Source organism: Talaromyces marneffei, chromosome 3 (genome assembly GCF_009556855.1).
Source record: "Talaromyces marneffei chromosome 3, complete sequence".
Taxonomy (NCBI): domain Eukaryota; kingdom Fungi; phylum Ascomycota; class Eurotiomycetes; order Eurotiales; family Trichocomaceae; genus Talaromyces; species Talaromyces marneffei.
This window is the reverse complement of record NC_072350.1, coordinates 1,490,262-1,504,233: the sequence shown is the minus strand read 5'-3', so window position 1 is coordinate 1,504,233 and position 13,972 is coordinate 1,490,262. Positions and strand designations below refer to the sequence as shown.

Below are 13,972 nucleotides of genomic sequence, written 5' to 3'. Positions count from 1 at the left end.
GATACCTAACCTGGTTCTAACATTTGTGGCATAACAAGACATGGATCCTCTCTACATTCTTCGAATTCTTTACGTTCAAATTATTTCAATGCAACCGGCCATTTAAGAACATAACATGTAGTACCATATGGCATCATTAACATGTCTTATTTCATGATAGGCACCATATGGATGTTTATGCTGGTAACCGTCTGATGAGAGTCATCTTCCCAGGATGCCCCACAATAATCTTTCTACCACAACGTACATACACAGAAAACGCCATTGTAGGTTCCTTTATTTGATAGAAAACGTCTCACCTCTCCAAAAGCTTCGGTTCTTATTCACATGGTCAAGTCCCAAGGTATCATTAGCTTCGGTGGCCACGTCTGAAAGGATATCATCTATCAAGTCGTGTCAGTAAACTTTTCTTTTCATCTTGAAAGTCCTCCACATACCATCTTCTAGATATCTGGGATTTTGGTAAATCCCGTGAGGAACAACGGCAAACTTGATCTTCTCGAATTGCTTGCCCTTAATACCAGTCCGTTTCGATAATCGTTCTTTGGTTTGCTTGAAAATCTCACCCTACAAATATCTTAGTCGATTGCCATTTGTCTATATGAAAGCGGTAGCACTTACAGGCTTGACGACAAATTTGAACGGAATGCCGTGCGACTTGGTCGGTTCCCGGTCGAAGTTGAACGCTGTAATGAGATGCTCATCGCCTTGCATATTGAGCTCTTCCTCTGGAATTTTCTCCGCGTAAAGCGACACATATTCATTCAGTCCAGTAATAGTAAGATCATGTCGAAGTTCCTTGTGAAGCTTGCCGTTCTGTGCCTCGTATATTCGGATAGACTGCATTGACTCGTCATCAAAATCTGCTTTCTTCTGAAGTGCAGCTAATACGTCGCTGACAGTGCCGGTTCTAGGTACAAGCAGTTCATAGGTCGTCTGTTCATGATAAGTCAGCTTATAAACAATTCCACCAGATATTAAGAAAACCACCGTACCTCCTTGTTGATACCGTCAATAAGCCAAGTCACTTTCAATGTCTTCTTTGTTTCGTATTCACTAAGACTCGTATCGAGAACTTCGTAGTAAAGGGCATCTGGCAGATGCATGCTATACCCGTAGCTTCCATACTGTCCGTTTAGGATCTGAAACAATGTCTGGTTGATTGTTCGCTTAATAGGTTGTTTGGGCTTGCCGTTAGTTGCGAGCACAGGACAAAATCGGAGATGGCTGTAATCGATGCCAAGATGCTCGCCAACTTTCTTCGCAAATTGGTCATACGTCATCTTTCGACTGAGTGTAAGGACAAACTCGTCTCCTTGTCTCTTTAGAGGGGCAAACTTGACTTTCATGCGGTTCAAAAGATAGTCATAATATTGCCGAGTCTCGGTATACAGTGCGGTGGGGGGAAGGCTAGAGTCTAGTTAGTCTTGGTGAATACGCCTGCACAAAATGCTGAAAACTGACTCGGTTTCCTTGTATGATCGTTGAAAAGTAATGATATCTCCGTCCTGTATCTCAGACTGCTGGAAAGTCTGCTTCGGTTTCATTGGGTCAACCATCGTGTGTTTGATTTCCTTGTAGAAGAGGCCAATATTAGCTAGTCGGGTCCGAAAGTTCAGTTTCGTGCAAACATACCTCGAAAAGTAGGAATTCAGTTCCCGGTGTCCAACCCATTTTCTCTAGGATGGTGGGTGCAAGATCTGCCACTTTTTGATTCTTACGAACATACACCGATCCGACACCTGTCAAAGTTTGACTAGGCACATCGAAATGTTTGAGAAATATGAGGACAGAGGAGCCAGCCTCTGGCCACAACGCAGCGCCATCTGGCCCAAGTTCACCAACTTCCATCCACACTTTCAGAGGGTTGTTCTTAGTTGAAAGTCGGCTCCAGGCTTCTTCCATGGTCATGTCTGTGTTCTGGATCACCTGATCAGGGCGGATCGTTTTGTTTTGTCGGTTGACCATAACCCACAGTCGGACTTGTTTCGGATTTAATCCCTTCTCCTCAGCAAGCTCCTGTGCGAACTCGCTAACCTTCTTCGTACGAAGAATGCGATATGACTTGGGTAGAGCGGCGTCTCCACTTGGAAGATCAGAACTCGTAAGATCAAAGCCATGATGAGCTTGGAAAGTCGTGTCATCAAGCACTCCGACATTCATGTATAAGTGAGCCTCCTCTCTTTCCTTCCTTCTTCGGGCCAATTCAGCACGTTCTTCTACCAAGCGGGTTTCTACAGGCACAATCAGCATATCGACAATTGACAAGAAAACATGATCTGTATGAGTCCATACCTATATGTGATGGGACATTTTCTTTGGTTATAGGAAGTAACACATCGTCTAGTCGTGTCTTCCGAATGTACACCAACATGTATGCGTTCATCGAGCGCTTTGTTGACAACCCTCTGGCGTATTGTTGCTTCATGGCTATTGAACCGTTGGATAAGTCATATTCTCCGCCGTAGTTCTCCTCGAGAACCTCCTTGTCGGTGGCACGAATGACTTTGTCGTCATCGAAACGGTAAAAGTTGCCATCCTTGGTAGGCTTCAAAAATGCGTAATAATGGCCAGCATTGAAATCTCCACTGTGTACAAGAACTCCATGAAGCTGATACTCCCATGATTCAGATTTGTCTGCATCGTCTGAAAGATAAGGACTGAGATCAATGTCCATTGGAAAGGTGTGACGGTCGTTAATCTTCATCATGGCATCTCTGTTAATGTCGTACTCGAATCGCTTCAAGTGAAGATGTAGAACCGGGGGAAAGCTTTCAAATATCACGCCTTTCTTGGCATCCTGGAGACCGTATGGCGGGCCTGCATCATACTTATTCTCGCCTTCGAGTGTTTCGACTTGAATGTAGTCTTTGAAGCTGTCATCCAGTGTCTTGTTGCCTCGGACGTTGAGTTGAATATCCCAGAACTCCTCTACACGAGACGACTCATAGTTGACATTAATACACGAGAGATATGTTTTTGTCTTTCCAACGAATAGATCTGGAAGAGCTTTTTCGGCGGGTGTTCCTTTCATCTTCTCCTCGAGTCTTTCCATAAGTTTGCGGCATAGTTCTTGAACGTCTTGTTGTTCGAAGATTTGTCGAGATTCCCAGCCAAAAGATGCTGTAAGTTCTGTGGTAGAGACGGCGTTCTCGTTGGTTTGAAGATTAAAGAAGAGCCGTTGAAGGGTCCATGCACTATTCTCTCTTGTAGCCTCTTCATCGGTCGGAATTTGATATACAGCCTGCAAAATCGGACCATTAATGATGTCCCGCGTGTTTCAAGGGGATGACTTACCTTTCTAAATGCGTTTGTAAAATACAATGACTGAAGTAGAGAGTTGAGATAGCACGTCGCGCCTTGATTTCGCAGACCTACCATCCCAGTTTCTTTCTTTGAGTCGTAGCTGTAGAGGATTGTTAGACGACGGGACTCTGAACGGTCAATCGGACAGTGCTGCACATACTTCTGAAAACTATGCCATAGAACTCCCGTAGCGTCTTTTACGATCCTAACATAGGCAGTGACCATGGCCTCATCATTTTGAACCAAAGGAGTTCCTCGACCTTCAAAGCCCATATGGAAGAGCCTTCTCAACTCGGCAAACCGGGTGAAACCCCAGTCGGCTTCCTCAGCATTGAATCGATGTGTAGCAACTACTCTGCTGTTAGCAAACGATGCGCAGTAAATATATGAAATGCTTACCATGAGAAATATGTATGGAAGGATCGTTTACATTCCACAAGACCAAGGAGAACTGTACACATGCATACCAATTCTCCGGGGGCTCCTTTTCCCAAGCTTGCTCGAGATAAAACGAGGCATGGTCGACTTGATTGCCGTAAGGAAAGAAGAGAATTCGCCTAGCAACTCATTAGGAACGATTCGAAGCAGCCGAAAATGAATATAACCGAGCTGATGCACGCACCATGGAGCTCCTCCACATTCAAAAATAGGTCCATGTTCCTTCTTTTTTAGCTTCCGCCAGTCTTTGATATGCCATGTGTTATAAGTCTCAGCTTCGGTCTCTAATTCGGGATCCTTGGGAAGGACTCGTGCCATCATGGCCGGGACTGTTGGAGGAATAAAATGTCAGATTCAAGCTCATACAACTTTGGACCACGGAGCTCTTTTTCGGCTTCGGGTGCGCAGGAAGTGTAAGTGCCCTACAATCATTCGCAAGTGGCTCGGACTCGGGTTCATCCTCGGAACCTGATCGAGACACGACGATAACATCGGTGCGGTCATTGTTGTATTGGTCGTATCCATCGTAGAGCATCTCGCTCTCCCCAAGCTATATCGGACAGAACGGAAAGAGCAAGAAATTAGCAATAGGTCTCTTGAAGCGATAGGTCGATATAAAGTGGCTGTTGAGCAAGGTGGAAGCTGCTGCGGCTGGGTTGTTGATATGCCGGAACGGCGGAGGAGTTAAAAAACATCGTAAAGATAATATCACACTTACATTGGCCATGGAGGGGATGCTGCCTCCGCACAATTACGGGACACTGATGAGCGTACGACAGAGAAGAAAATTCGCACAAGATGAAGCTCCCTCAGGCGACACGGTTGGGGATCGAGAGACGGGAAGAAAATGTCGATGAGGTGGGTGCGTGAGGTCTAGAAAGGTGGAGAGACGATGATTGCACACTGTAGCAAGGAATCCAGTTCGACCGAAAGTAAATCTGGGCAAGAACTGGTGCGCTAGTCGGTTTATCGTTAGCCGAGTGTCTTCCATACAGTTTTGTCAGTAATACTCCAGTACGTACATACTGTGCGGGTGTATCATACGGTAATATTTCAATTAGATTCTGTCCCTTTGTAGATCACTCATCTCATACGATTCTTGCCTCATGTCGGTAAATGCATTGTGTGATATCAGACTACTACTACTCCTAGACTAACGCCATGATCGACTTGGACTACCGCGAATATTTCCTTGTTATTTATCAGGTCTCCGTCCACGATATGTCTCGGCAGGTAAATAACACCTGATCGATTTGATAACGATAAGGCTGTACTTGTACCGTATACGTATGGTAACAATTTACAGATCTTGCGCCCAAGCTCCTCGTACATACGTACGCAGTCTACGTATTACCAGATCGAGTATTTGATAGATTTCCAGGTCGTAATGATAGTGATATTAAAAGTATTTGGAAGTCGCCTGTCTGGCAATTTATCCGGTTTCTTTTAGCCGCTCGTCTCTATAACTAAATACTATGGAAATATTACATAGTAATCAGCCCTGCTCCATGTAGCATGGATGGTGTAAAACCAGTTGCGGGGAAAGTCTCCAAAGCAAGTTCCGTGTTCACACGCCACGCTAAGCGTCCCCAGACCGCCTTGGCAGATATATCCTCGCTTTTTCAGAAGCTTCCTTGTAACTTCTTCAACCTTGTTGATTTATTATATACATACCCCCCCCTTAATTCGACAATGCCGGAAAACTGCTGAATGGCAATGTGCAGGTCCATCAGGAAGCATTGGGCAGTCAACGACACCTGGTCTAATAGGGACAGACTTGCCAAGAGGGCCAGCCATTGCGTGACAGAGACACCATGATTAGAAGTTGTGTGTCAACATGCTATCAACCACATAAGCGGCTAGTTCTCGGGTCTGCTCTGTACTCTATACAAGCACACAAGCCGCCTCCATGGAGGCCTGCTATCATACTGGATGAGTGAGAATTATTAGCCCTCAAAGTCTGGTAACAAAACTTCTAACCGTATGACTCACAGGTGGGTGGAACGAACGGTGCGCCCTATCAGTCTGCGTCAATTGACCTTTTTTGGCCGGGCGTTGACAGAGCCTCGCTTACTGAGTTCTGCCAACTATGTTCGTACCGAGCTTCCCACAAGGTGTGTTCAGACTTTGGCGCTCACCAGGCTCAGCTATGCGTGTCCATGTTGCTAACGATTCCTAGACTGGCTCATCGCCTGCGTGAAATGCAAACACTGCCTTATGTAGTCGTTGCAAACCCGCACATATCATTGGTCTACGAATTGTACTACAGGGCTTTCGACAGATTCCGAACTATTCCTGAAATCAAGTCCTTGGATGATAATAATCGTTATTGCGATGTCCTGCGAGAAACGCTCAAAGAGCACTTGACGGTCATCCCGAACCTCGCCATGGGCGTGCTTGAGTGCCAAGGGCTTGTGAAACCGGACGAAATTGATAGATTCTTGAACACAATGCTTCGCGCGGTATGTATGACTTTAATGGGTTAATTGTAGGGGGTTTGCCTGACATAGTTGCCAGAGAATATCTCGTCGCGTCATAGCAGAACAACACCTTGCTTTAACGGAAACATTCAACGCGTCACAACGGTCTCAAAAATCCGATCCTAGAGCTGATCAAAATTCCGACTTTGTGGGTGAGGTCTTTCTCAAATGCAATGCAAAGGATGTTGTCGAGAGATGTGGAAAGTTTGCTCAAGAGTTGATGCGTCAGAGCTCCGGATCAAACAAGATACCTAAGATCAACATCAAAGGGCATCTTGACGCAACATTCCCATATATTCTTGGTCACTTGGAATACATTATTGGAGAACTTTTGCGAAATTCTATCCAGGCCGTGATGGAAAAGTATCAAGACTCCCCCATCGATCCTCCCCCAATTGAGGTTCTTATCTGTGAAGCATCACAATATGTCACTCTACGTATCTCGGACCGAGGCGGCGGCGTTCCCAGAGAGATATTTCCGACGCTTTGGTCTTTCAGTAAAGGGCCACGAACCCAGGATCGTCTGGAAAACCTCGGTCAGGTTCCCACTCTAGCTGCCACCATGCAGGAGCTTGAGGCTCCCCTGGGTTTGGAACCTGGGATTAAAGGTACCCATCGCGAGGGATCTTTGTCCACTTTGAGTTCACGTCCACCCAATCTTCGACTAGGTATTGGGCTACCCATGAGCAGAGTCTATGCCGAATATTGGGCGGGAAGCTTAGAGCTGCACAGTCTTGAAGGATACGGAGTGGACGCTTTCCTGCAGATTTCGAAGCTTGGCAACAAAAACGAGCAAGTTACCGCCAGAGCTTCGGTGGACGCAGTATGATCGAGCATCTCGAGCTGGATATGACTTTGGAGAATCAAGCTATGTCTGAAGTATCTTCCATTGCCATACATGCAATGATTGATGCCCGACGCTAGAACAAGGATACTAGCCTCATTGAAAGTTCAGTCCGTGCTGATGGGATATGGATTCATGCAAAACAAGTGCCTTACTCTACGCTCAGGTTACGGACTGGCCTACGGTTGCTATGTCTCAGCAGACTCATAGAGGCTCTGTCATCATGGCCCATATTGTACAGTAGAAGCAAGGTAGTCCAGTGATTAAGTGTCACTTATGCGCGTAAAGACACATGTGATAAGTGTCTTTTCCTTCATCCATGCTAGCTTGGTCTACCTACCTAGCTAAACCGAGTAGGCAAGGATGGGGTTATCTCGGGATGTAATAACAAATCAATTAAACCTGCAAATACTCGAATTGCCCAAATCTGAAAAATCAATCTCCTTCAATGAAATAATGCTGTCTGCACGAAATACGACGCAGTAGGAGAGCTGTACGGACCGAGCTCTGATTGGCTCAATTCGTCCTAGAACAGTCAACGTGTCTTTCCACAGTAACCAAACAAATAAGCTCGGAGCATCTTATTTCTCATACACCCTTGAGACACCATTAAGTATACAGCTGATTCAATTTCTGTATCAATTACTGCACTCATTCAAATTCTCTGTATTCGATCATCATATTTTCAAAAGCGAGTTCGGCGCCCAAGGGCGTGTTTAAAGATTGATATCGGATTGCTTGATTGCGACAAATCAACCATGCATTCAACAACCAATCGTGTGCAGGGCGTATTCGGCTTCTTTACAACAGTAGCAGCTTTTGTCGCTGGATTTGCTGCTTTATCAGTTCTATTGCATCCTGCGACGGATGTTACGTCGAGTGTGGACTTGACGAGTGTCCACGTGTATGTGCTTGCAATTGGAGAGCTCTCTCTACGCTTTCCCCTTGGTTGACAAAATGCTAACCTGCTGGTATTGATTGCGACAGTGTCCGAGGTAGACCTCATTACTACTCCTCCAAACGAGAAGAATATGCCCGAATCGAATTCGATCTTGATGCAGGTGAGAGGTCCCCTAGAGCTCCAAATGCGGCGACGCTCCGTGCAACAAATTAGTATATCGAACATTTGATACTAATCAAAAAATGAAAAACACCAGATTTCTCGCCGCTATTCAACTGGAACACAAAACAGCTCTTCGTCTACGTCCTAGTCTCTTACCCTGCGTCGTCGCCTTCAAGCGAAAACCCTCGCAACTCGGAAGCTATCATCTGGGACATGATCATCCCGGCACCCGAATCGCCATACTCCTTCTCCCATCTCAAAGAGCGCTTCTTCCCATCGACCTCAAAATCAAGCACCAGCAAACTCTCCAAGAAGACGAATAACAAGAAAAAGCAGCAGCAAACAAAACCCGAAAAAACAGGCGTCCTGCACCTCCGCAACCAAAAATCAAAATACCAAATCACAGATATCTCCGGCAAGCTCGCTGAGCGCGAGAATGTCACTTTAACTGTGGGCTGGAACGTGCAGCCCTGGGTCGGAGCATTGTTGTGGAGTGAAGGAACTGGCGCGTGGCCCAGTACGGAGGGCCAGGTTGGACGGAGTCAATCATTTGTTTTACCAGCTGTGAAGACGAAGTCATCTACGAGCACGAAGTCGCGGGCTACGGATATTTGAGCTGGGTGATAAGCATATATTTTGGAGTTTGTATAGGGACTGTTTTTTTATATACTTGCATTCTTGTAGTTTGAGTAGGAAATACGAATCGACAGATACCCATTTGATGAGAGACCGTAAACGATAGGATTAGAGAATGCGCTTGCTCAGCGCTTAGCGAATCACCTAGCGTATGCGAATAAAGCAAACCCAAGACAACAGACCGAATCCATAGCAAACGGGTATCGCGCACAACACGTCCAAACATCCAAACCAACCCATCCATCCTTCCCAAACTCCCCCGCCTACAGTCTATCCTTCATCCCGTTATAACTAAACAGAGAGCCATGTTATTGGGGTCTAAGTCTGTATAGTCCCATATTGCGTCTGCTGCTGCTGGTAATGACCACCCGACTGAATACGCTCTGAATAAACGCCTGTCGCCGGCTTCGCGAACGTCGTACCGCCAGCCGCGAGGCCGCGACGGTGGTAATATACGTATTCTAGGTAGAAGGCATGGATGTGACCCGGAAAGTATCTATAAACCATTAATCGTCAAGTTATGAACTAGATGTTGGACGGGGACGTACGTACCCGAGGATGGTGAGGAGAATATTGATTAACAGGTCAGCGCTGCAGCCGGAGATGAGGAAGACGCCCAGGGGCGGTACTATTTGACACAAACTTTGTTAGGATGATGCAGCTCTGGATTGTTCATCGCGGACCGTTGAGTATGGATGGACGTACTGAAGAAGGTGATGATGACAATACACAGTGCAGAGCAATCGACCATTTTGACTATATTTTCTTTTCTCGTTTTGATTTGATTGAAAGGTATACTGACTGTAAGTGAGTTTCTCAAGGAGTCGTGATATAAGGAGGAAACGGAAAATAAGTGTGGCCTTCACGAAAAGGTAAGATGCTCATGGCCTGATGCTTGCAAGGCATGATGTCATTGGTGTTATACGATAGTTAATACGCGTAACTATTATACAGAGAGGTACGTATTGAAAACCATTATGTATTGTGGCGCCAATCGGGCGATTGAGCACCGCCATATTGGTGGCGGTGCATTTGTGGCGTCACATGCTTCTCGCCGGAAGAGGCAGGCATACGGGTTTTGGTGTATACAGAGGATGAAGCACAGCATATTTGGGACTTCAGATAGACAATAGGAAAAGGTATATTGATATTCTAGTCATAACATCGTCGTAGTCGGATGTCTATCAGAGGAACCTCGGTTCCTCTTTACATATAAACAAGTAGTCAGGGTTGAGAACAGGTCGAGAAGGTTGTTAGACATTCTTCTCTACGTGTATAGTCACACATATAAAGGTAGCATTGCAGCTAATGATATTTCGAAACTTATCAAGCTTAAAGTAACTCAGAGCTGAATCGAAGCCCACTGCTACGATTCCCCACTCCATTGTTGACTCCAGGACTAGTCGGGCGACTGCCATTATTCCCCCAAGACTTTGGGCTTCGAGGTTGTGTACTGGTTGCTCGTGTCGCTGGACGGTTGTTGCGAATGTTTCGTAGTTCTTCCTCCTTCTTCCGGAGAAGAGTCTCCCGGGCTTCCAGAGTTTGCTCGAGTTCCTTCACGCGAGCCAAGTGTTTGGATTCGTCATTCTGCCTTTTGAGTTCGCTCAACTTGGTCACCTCAGCTTCGAGCAGTCGTTGATAGTTCTCAATCTCCTTCTTGAGTGATGCATTCTCAACGCCCAGTCCTGCAGCAGAGTGGGATGCATCCTGGTATTTTTCACGGATATATTCAGCTTGTTTCTTTTCGTACTCCTTCTTTTTTGTGAGATCGGCGTTGTCGTCGCTCAGTTTGCGATTCTGCTCTTGTAGAACTTCAAGTTGTTCTTTCAATCCACCTTCGGCTTTGAGATCATCCCTCGCTGTTTGTAGATCGTGTTTCAGTTGAGTTCGCTCATCTTTGAGCTTTGTGATCTCCTCTTGTTGTCTGATGGCTTTTTGTTCAGCCTTTGCTTTCTCTGCCTGCAGGCTATCTCGCTCTTTTCGTATTTGATGCAACTCCTTATTACGAGCCTCATATCGATGCTGTAAATCCTCCCATCCTTTGATACGCTCGGTGGATCGAGCCTCGTAATCAGAAATCGTCGTTTGCAATCGCTCAACTTCCGCGGCATGGTTAGCCTTCATTTCAACCAGGCGAGCCTCCAAGGCCTGTAATCTTGCGGTCAAATCCAAGGTTTGGCTCGTCGGTGCAGAGGATTGAGTCGTTATCTGGGTAAGTTCCTGCGATGAATGAATACGCTGTCTCTTTGATTCAGGTGTGTCGGCATCCAGAGTTTCCTTAATAAAATGGTCAGTCAGCAGGGTACGCATGAATCTACAATGCAGCACTTACAAATATGCGTTTATTGACGGATGATTCAACAACTGTTGGGTGCATGACTTGCGTACCGAGAGGGTCTTCGCTCTGCTGCCCATTCGACACAAGTATATGGAGCGGCTCAATTGCAGGAAGAGTCCAATTGGCGTTAAAATCATCCGACATGAGACAAGTGAAGATTTCATCGGCATCATCTTGCACACCCAAGGCGTTATCTTGCAGATCACCGAGCATATCCACAAGGCTCTTCACAATATGAACGAGTAGCCTTAATCTTTGGACCTCTGGAAGATCGGGTAGACATCGCTGGATGTGCTCACTAGAATTTGCTATAATCAAGTGCACAACAGGAAGCAAATTCCCATTACGCGCGTATGTAGTTCTGAGATGCTCAATAACAGGGTTTGACGCATTGAATGACGAGTCAAGTGCGAAGATGACTGCTGGTGGTCGATAGGTCTCCACAGTGCCATCATGCTGCGTAGATAAGATACCCACGCTAAGCAGTCCATTGACCAAAGAGAGCTCAACATGTCCACGCATTTCAGCGCGTGGCCGGACAGGAGCGAAGCCTTTGCCTGTAAAGTAGCGCTCAACTAGCTCTGCAGTTTCCTTCTTGCCCACTATAAGCAGGATGTGTAGCTCTTGTGCTCCTGCGATCTCTATCAATTGACCTAGAAATAGGAACTTGGCACTGGTATATTCGGCCCACGAAGCTTCCTTGCTAACATCTAATTGAGACCGTTTCACATGCTCGGCTATGTTCAGATCAGTGTGAACGGCAATGTTGTCAAGCTTTTCGATAAGATGTCGAATGTCGGCGATACGTTGAGCCTGCTCACTCATAGGAAGAACATTCCCATCCGCCGACTGGAACCCAGAGAGAAGAAGTTTGACAGAATCCGAGTGCTCAGCAAGCGCTCTTTCATAGTTGTCCTTCCCTACGGAGTCCATCGGCATGGTGACAGCAAACTCAGAAGGACCAAGTCGAAATGAACCCGGGAGAATATGTTCAGTCTTTTCAAATATAGCGCTGGGTTGAATAGTCTGTACACCCGCTTGTTCGGAGAACAGCAGGGCTGGCGAGACTACAACAACATCTGCAACATCTTCGTGCTCCCCAATTGGTGCAGCGAGGTCTGCGGGGTTCTCATGTGTCCGGGTGCTTAGAGGTAATGTTGTCTGGGGCATAGATACCGGCAAAACAGGTTCGATATCTCCAGCAGATGACGGCGTCACGCTATCTACTGCAATTGGGGTCGACGCAGCATTGCTTGATGCGCGCAATCGAGCATAGGCATTCTGAAGTTTCTCTTTCGGAGTAGCGCCGGTAATGTCGTTGAATCTCCCTGTAGACTCAGATCCGTGACGATCTGTCGGGTCTTGTTTCATCTCCATAGCTCTTTAAAATTATTTTCCTTTAGTGAAATACTTGTAGCCACAATTTGGGATACAGTTGCTCCCCGTGTTGAGATAGGAGCTTGCAGTTCACCAATACGAGGCAAGCGATACAGTTGCAATTTTGCCTGGTTTGCGAAAGCTTGCAATGTGGTGAGTTTGCTAATTTGATCCTATACAATTCCCTGGCTTGTATTTATTAGTATTATGCACTGAGTGAGGATTAAACGAACAATCGTCCGAGCCTACCTGATTCGGTCAGACGTGCATGTATGATGGTGTTTACGCGCCCTGTCAAGCGCCATTCAATGTCCAGAGAATGTAGTATGCAGACATTGTAGGAACTAAAAAGCTGTAATGTTTCAAATAGTCGCCAATCCGAACAAAAATGTTATACAGCAGCGCAGTTTAACATAGCATCGCACGAGTGGAATGGTCTGTATGGGATGTAAAGCGGAGAAGAAAGTCCGGAGCTCTTATCGAGGAACTGAAGGCCGCCTTTCACGTGATAACCGATAACAGAACGCCAACAGTACAGGCCAATTACCACATCTTCTTTGTAGATTTCCAGTTTAGAAACAGGTTTTTTAAGTAATTTGTAGGGTTATTCGGGGGCTGTTTACAATCTATTGTTTTCATTGTATAGGCTGAACTGGCTGTGACTCCGCGTTGAGCATGAAACTTTTTACGTCACTATCAATATGTATTTCGGGTGGCTGGCAATCAAATACAAGGTACCTAATAGTTATATATGTATTGAACAAGGGAATAACGCAATCTCATTACACGCACATCTAGCGATCCATTCAAAAAGCCGATTTCAAAACAGTAAAACAAATTTCTATCAAGAATCAAAGAGAAAAAGAAAAGTAGATGATATCCTGAAGTCCCGAGTCTGACCAATGTCGGAAAAGGGAACGATTCGCAGTGAATGACGGACCTATCCCGGGCAGGCTGTAGAGAAAAGTAGCTTATTTACTTGTAAGAAAGCAAATGATTGACATGTCTCTATTATGCGGACATGTTGCGCTCATCTAACCGCTCATCTAACCTGCGCAACATGAGAAGGCAGCATGGGAGCTGCTTTGTTTGATTTCACTTTCAGCAGAAGCAAGACTAAGTCCATAGATTGTTTAAAGGATAGTACAGGTATAATTCAACACAACATACCATCGCAACATCAAAGCAGGTCATACATAAACTAGTGGTTGTCATTGAAGTGGGTGGCTGATTCGAGGAATTGGTGTCGTAACCGATGAATGTCGAATTCCCGCGAGCTGTTCGTACATGAATTCCATTTTCCTACCTCCATCACTGGCCAAGGTGAGGCTAGACAAGGTCCAGATATTCATGGCAAAAGTGGTCAGATGCGTAGCAGCTTCTGGTAAACTCAGGTGAATCGAAGCGGATCTATTTGGTGGCGAGTTGCGATTTGTAATAGCTGTTCGTGTTTCGTTGGGTGACTACCTCTCGTACCGCATGGGGAGCGC

The 13,972-nt window shown here is 45.9% G+C and overlaps 5 protein-coding genes across 5 annotated transcripts; 2 read left to right on the top strand and 3 right to left on the bottom strand.

The window, feature by feature from the left end:
• Positions 1-276: 276 nt before the first annotated feature.
• On the bottom strand, positions 277-4,471 carry EYB26_004284 (uncharacterized protein; the record flags this gene model as incomplete). Its single annotated transcript, XM_054263578.1, has 13 exons — positions 277-383; positions 438-567; positions 622-936; positions 996-1,410; positions 1,465-1,574; positions 1,636-2,234; positions 2,296-3,244; positions 3,298-3,406; positions 3,467-3,656; positions 3,706-3,863; positions 3,929-4,073; positions 4,171-4,294; positions 4,463-4,471. 13 exons carry the CDS (start codon positions 4,469-4,471, stop codon positions 277-279), a joined length of 3,360 nt encoding a protein of 1,119 aa, XP_054119553.1.
• A 1,087-nt stretch (positions 4,472-5,558) lies between these two features.
• On the top strand, positions 5,559-7,053 carry EYB26_004283 (uncharacterized protein; the record flags this gene model as incomplete). Its single annotated transcript, XM_054263577.1, has 4 exons — positions 5,559-5,680; positions 5,739-5,858; positions 5,924-6,206; positions 6,262-7,053. 4 exons carry the CDS (start codon positions 5,559-5,561, stop codon positions 7,051-7,053), a joined length of 1,317 nt encoding a protein of 438 aa, XP_054119552.1.
• A 773-nt stretch (positions 7,054-7,826) lies between these two features.
• EYB26_004282 (uncharacterized protein) lies at positions 7,827-8,746 on the top strand (the record flags this gene model as incomplete). Its single annotated transcript, XM_054263576.1, has 3 exons — positions 7,827-7,972; positions 8,056-8,129; positions 8,226-8,746. The coding sequence occupies 3 exons, from the start codon at positions 7,827-7,829 to the stop codon at positions 8,744-8,746; spliced, it is 741 nt and encodes a 246-aa protein (XP_054119551.1).
• Positions 8,747-9,085: 339 nt separating this feature from the next.
• Positions 9,086-9,518, bottom strand: EYB26_004281 (uncharacterized protein; the record flags this gene model as incomplete). Its single annotated transcript, XM_054263575.1, has 3 exons — positions 9,086-9,263; positions 9,320-9,395; positions 9,473-9,518. 3 exons carry the CDS (start codon positions 9,516-9,518, stop codon positions 9,086-9,088), a joined length of 300 nt encoding a protein of 99 aa, XP_054119550.1.
• A 581-nt stretch (positions 9,519-10,099) lies between these two features.
• EYB26_004280 (uncharacterized protein) lies at positions 10,100-12,482 on the bottom strand (the record flags this gene model as incomplete). The annotated part of the gene is made up of 2 exons (XM_054263574.1): positions 10,100-11,044; positions 11,100-12,482. The coding sequence occupies 2 exons, from the start codon at positions 12,480-12,482 to the stop codon at positions 10,100-10,102; spliced, it is 2,328 nt and encodes a 775-aa protein (XP_054119549.1).
• Between the last annotated feature and the right edge of the window lie 1,490 nt (positions 12,483-13,972).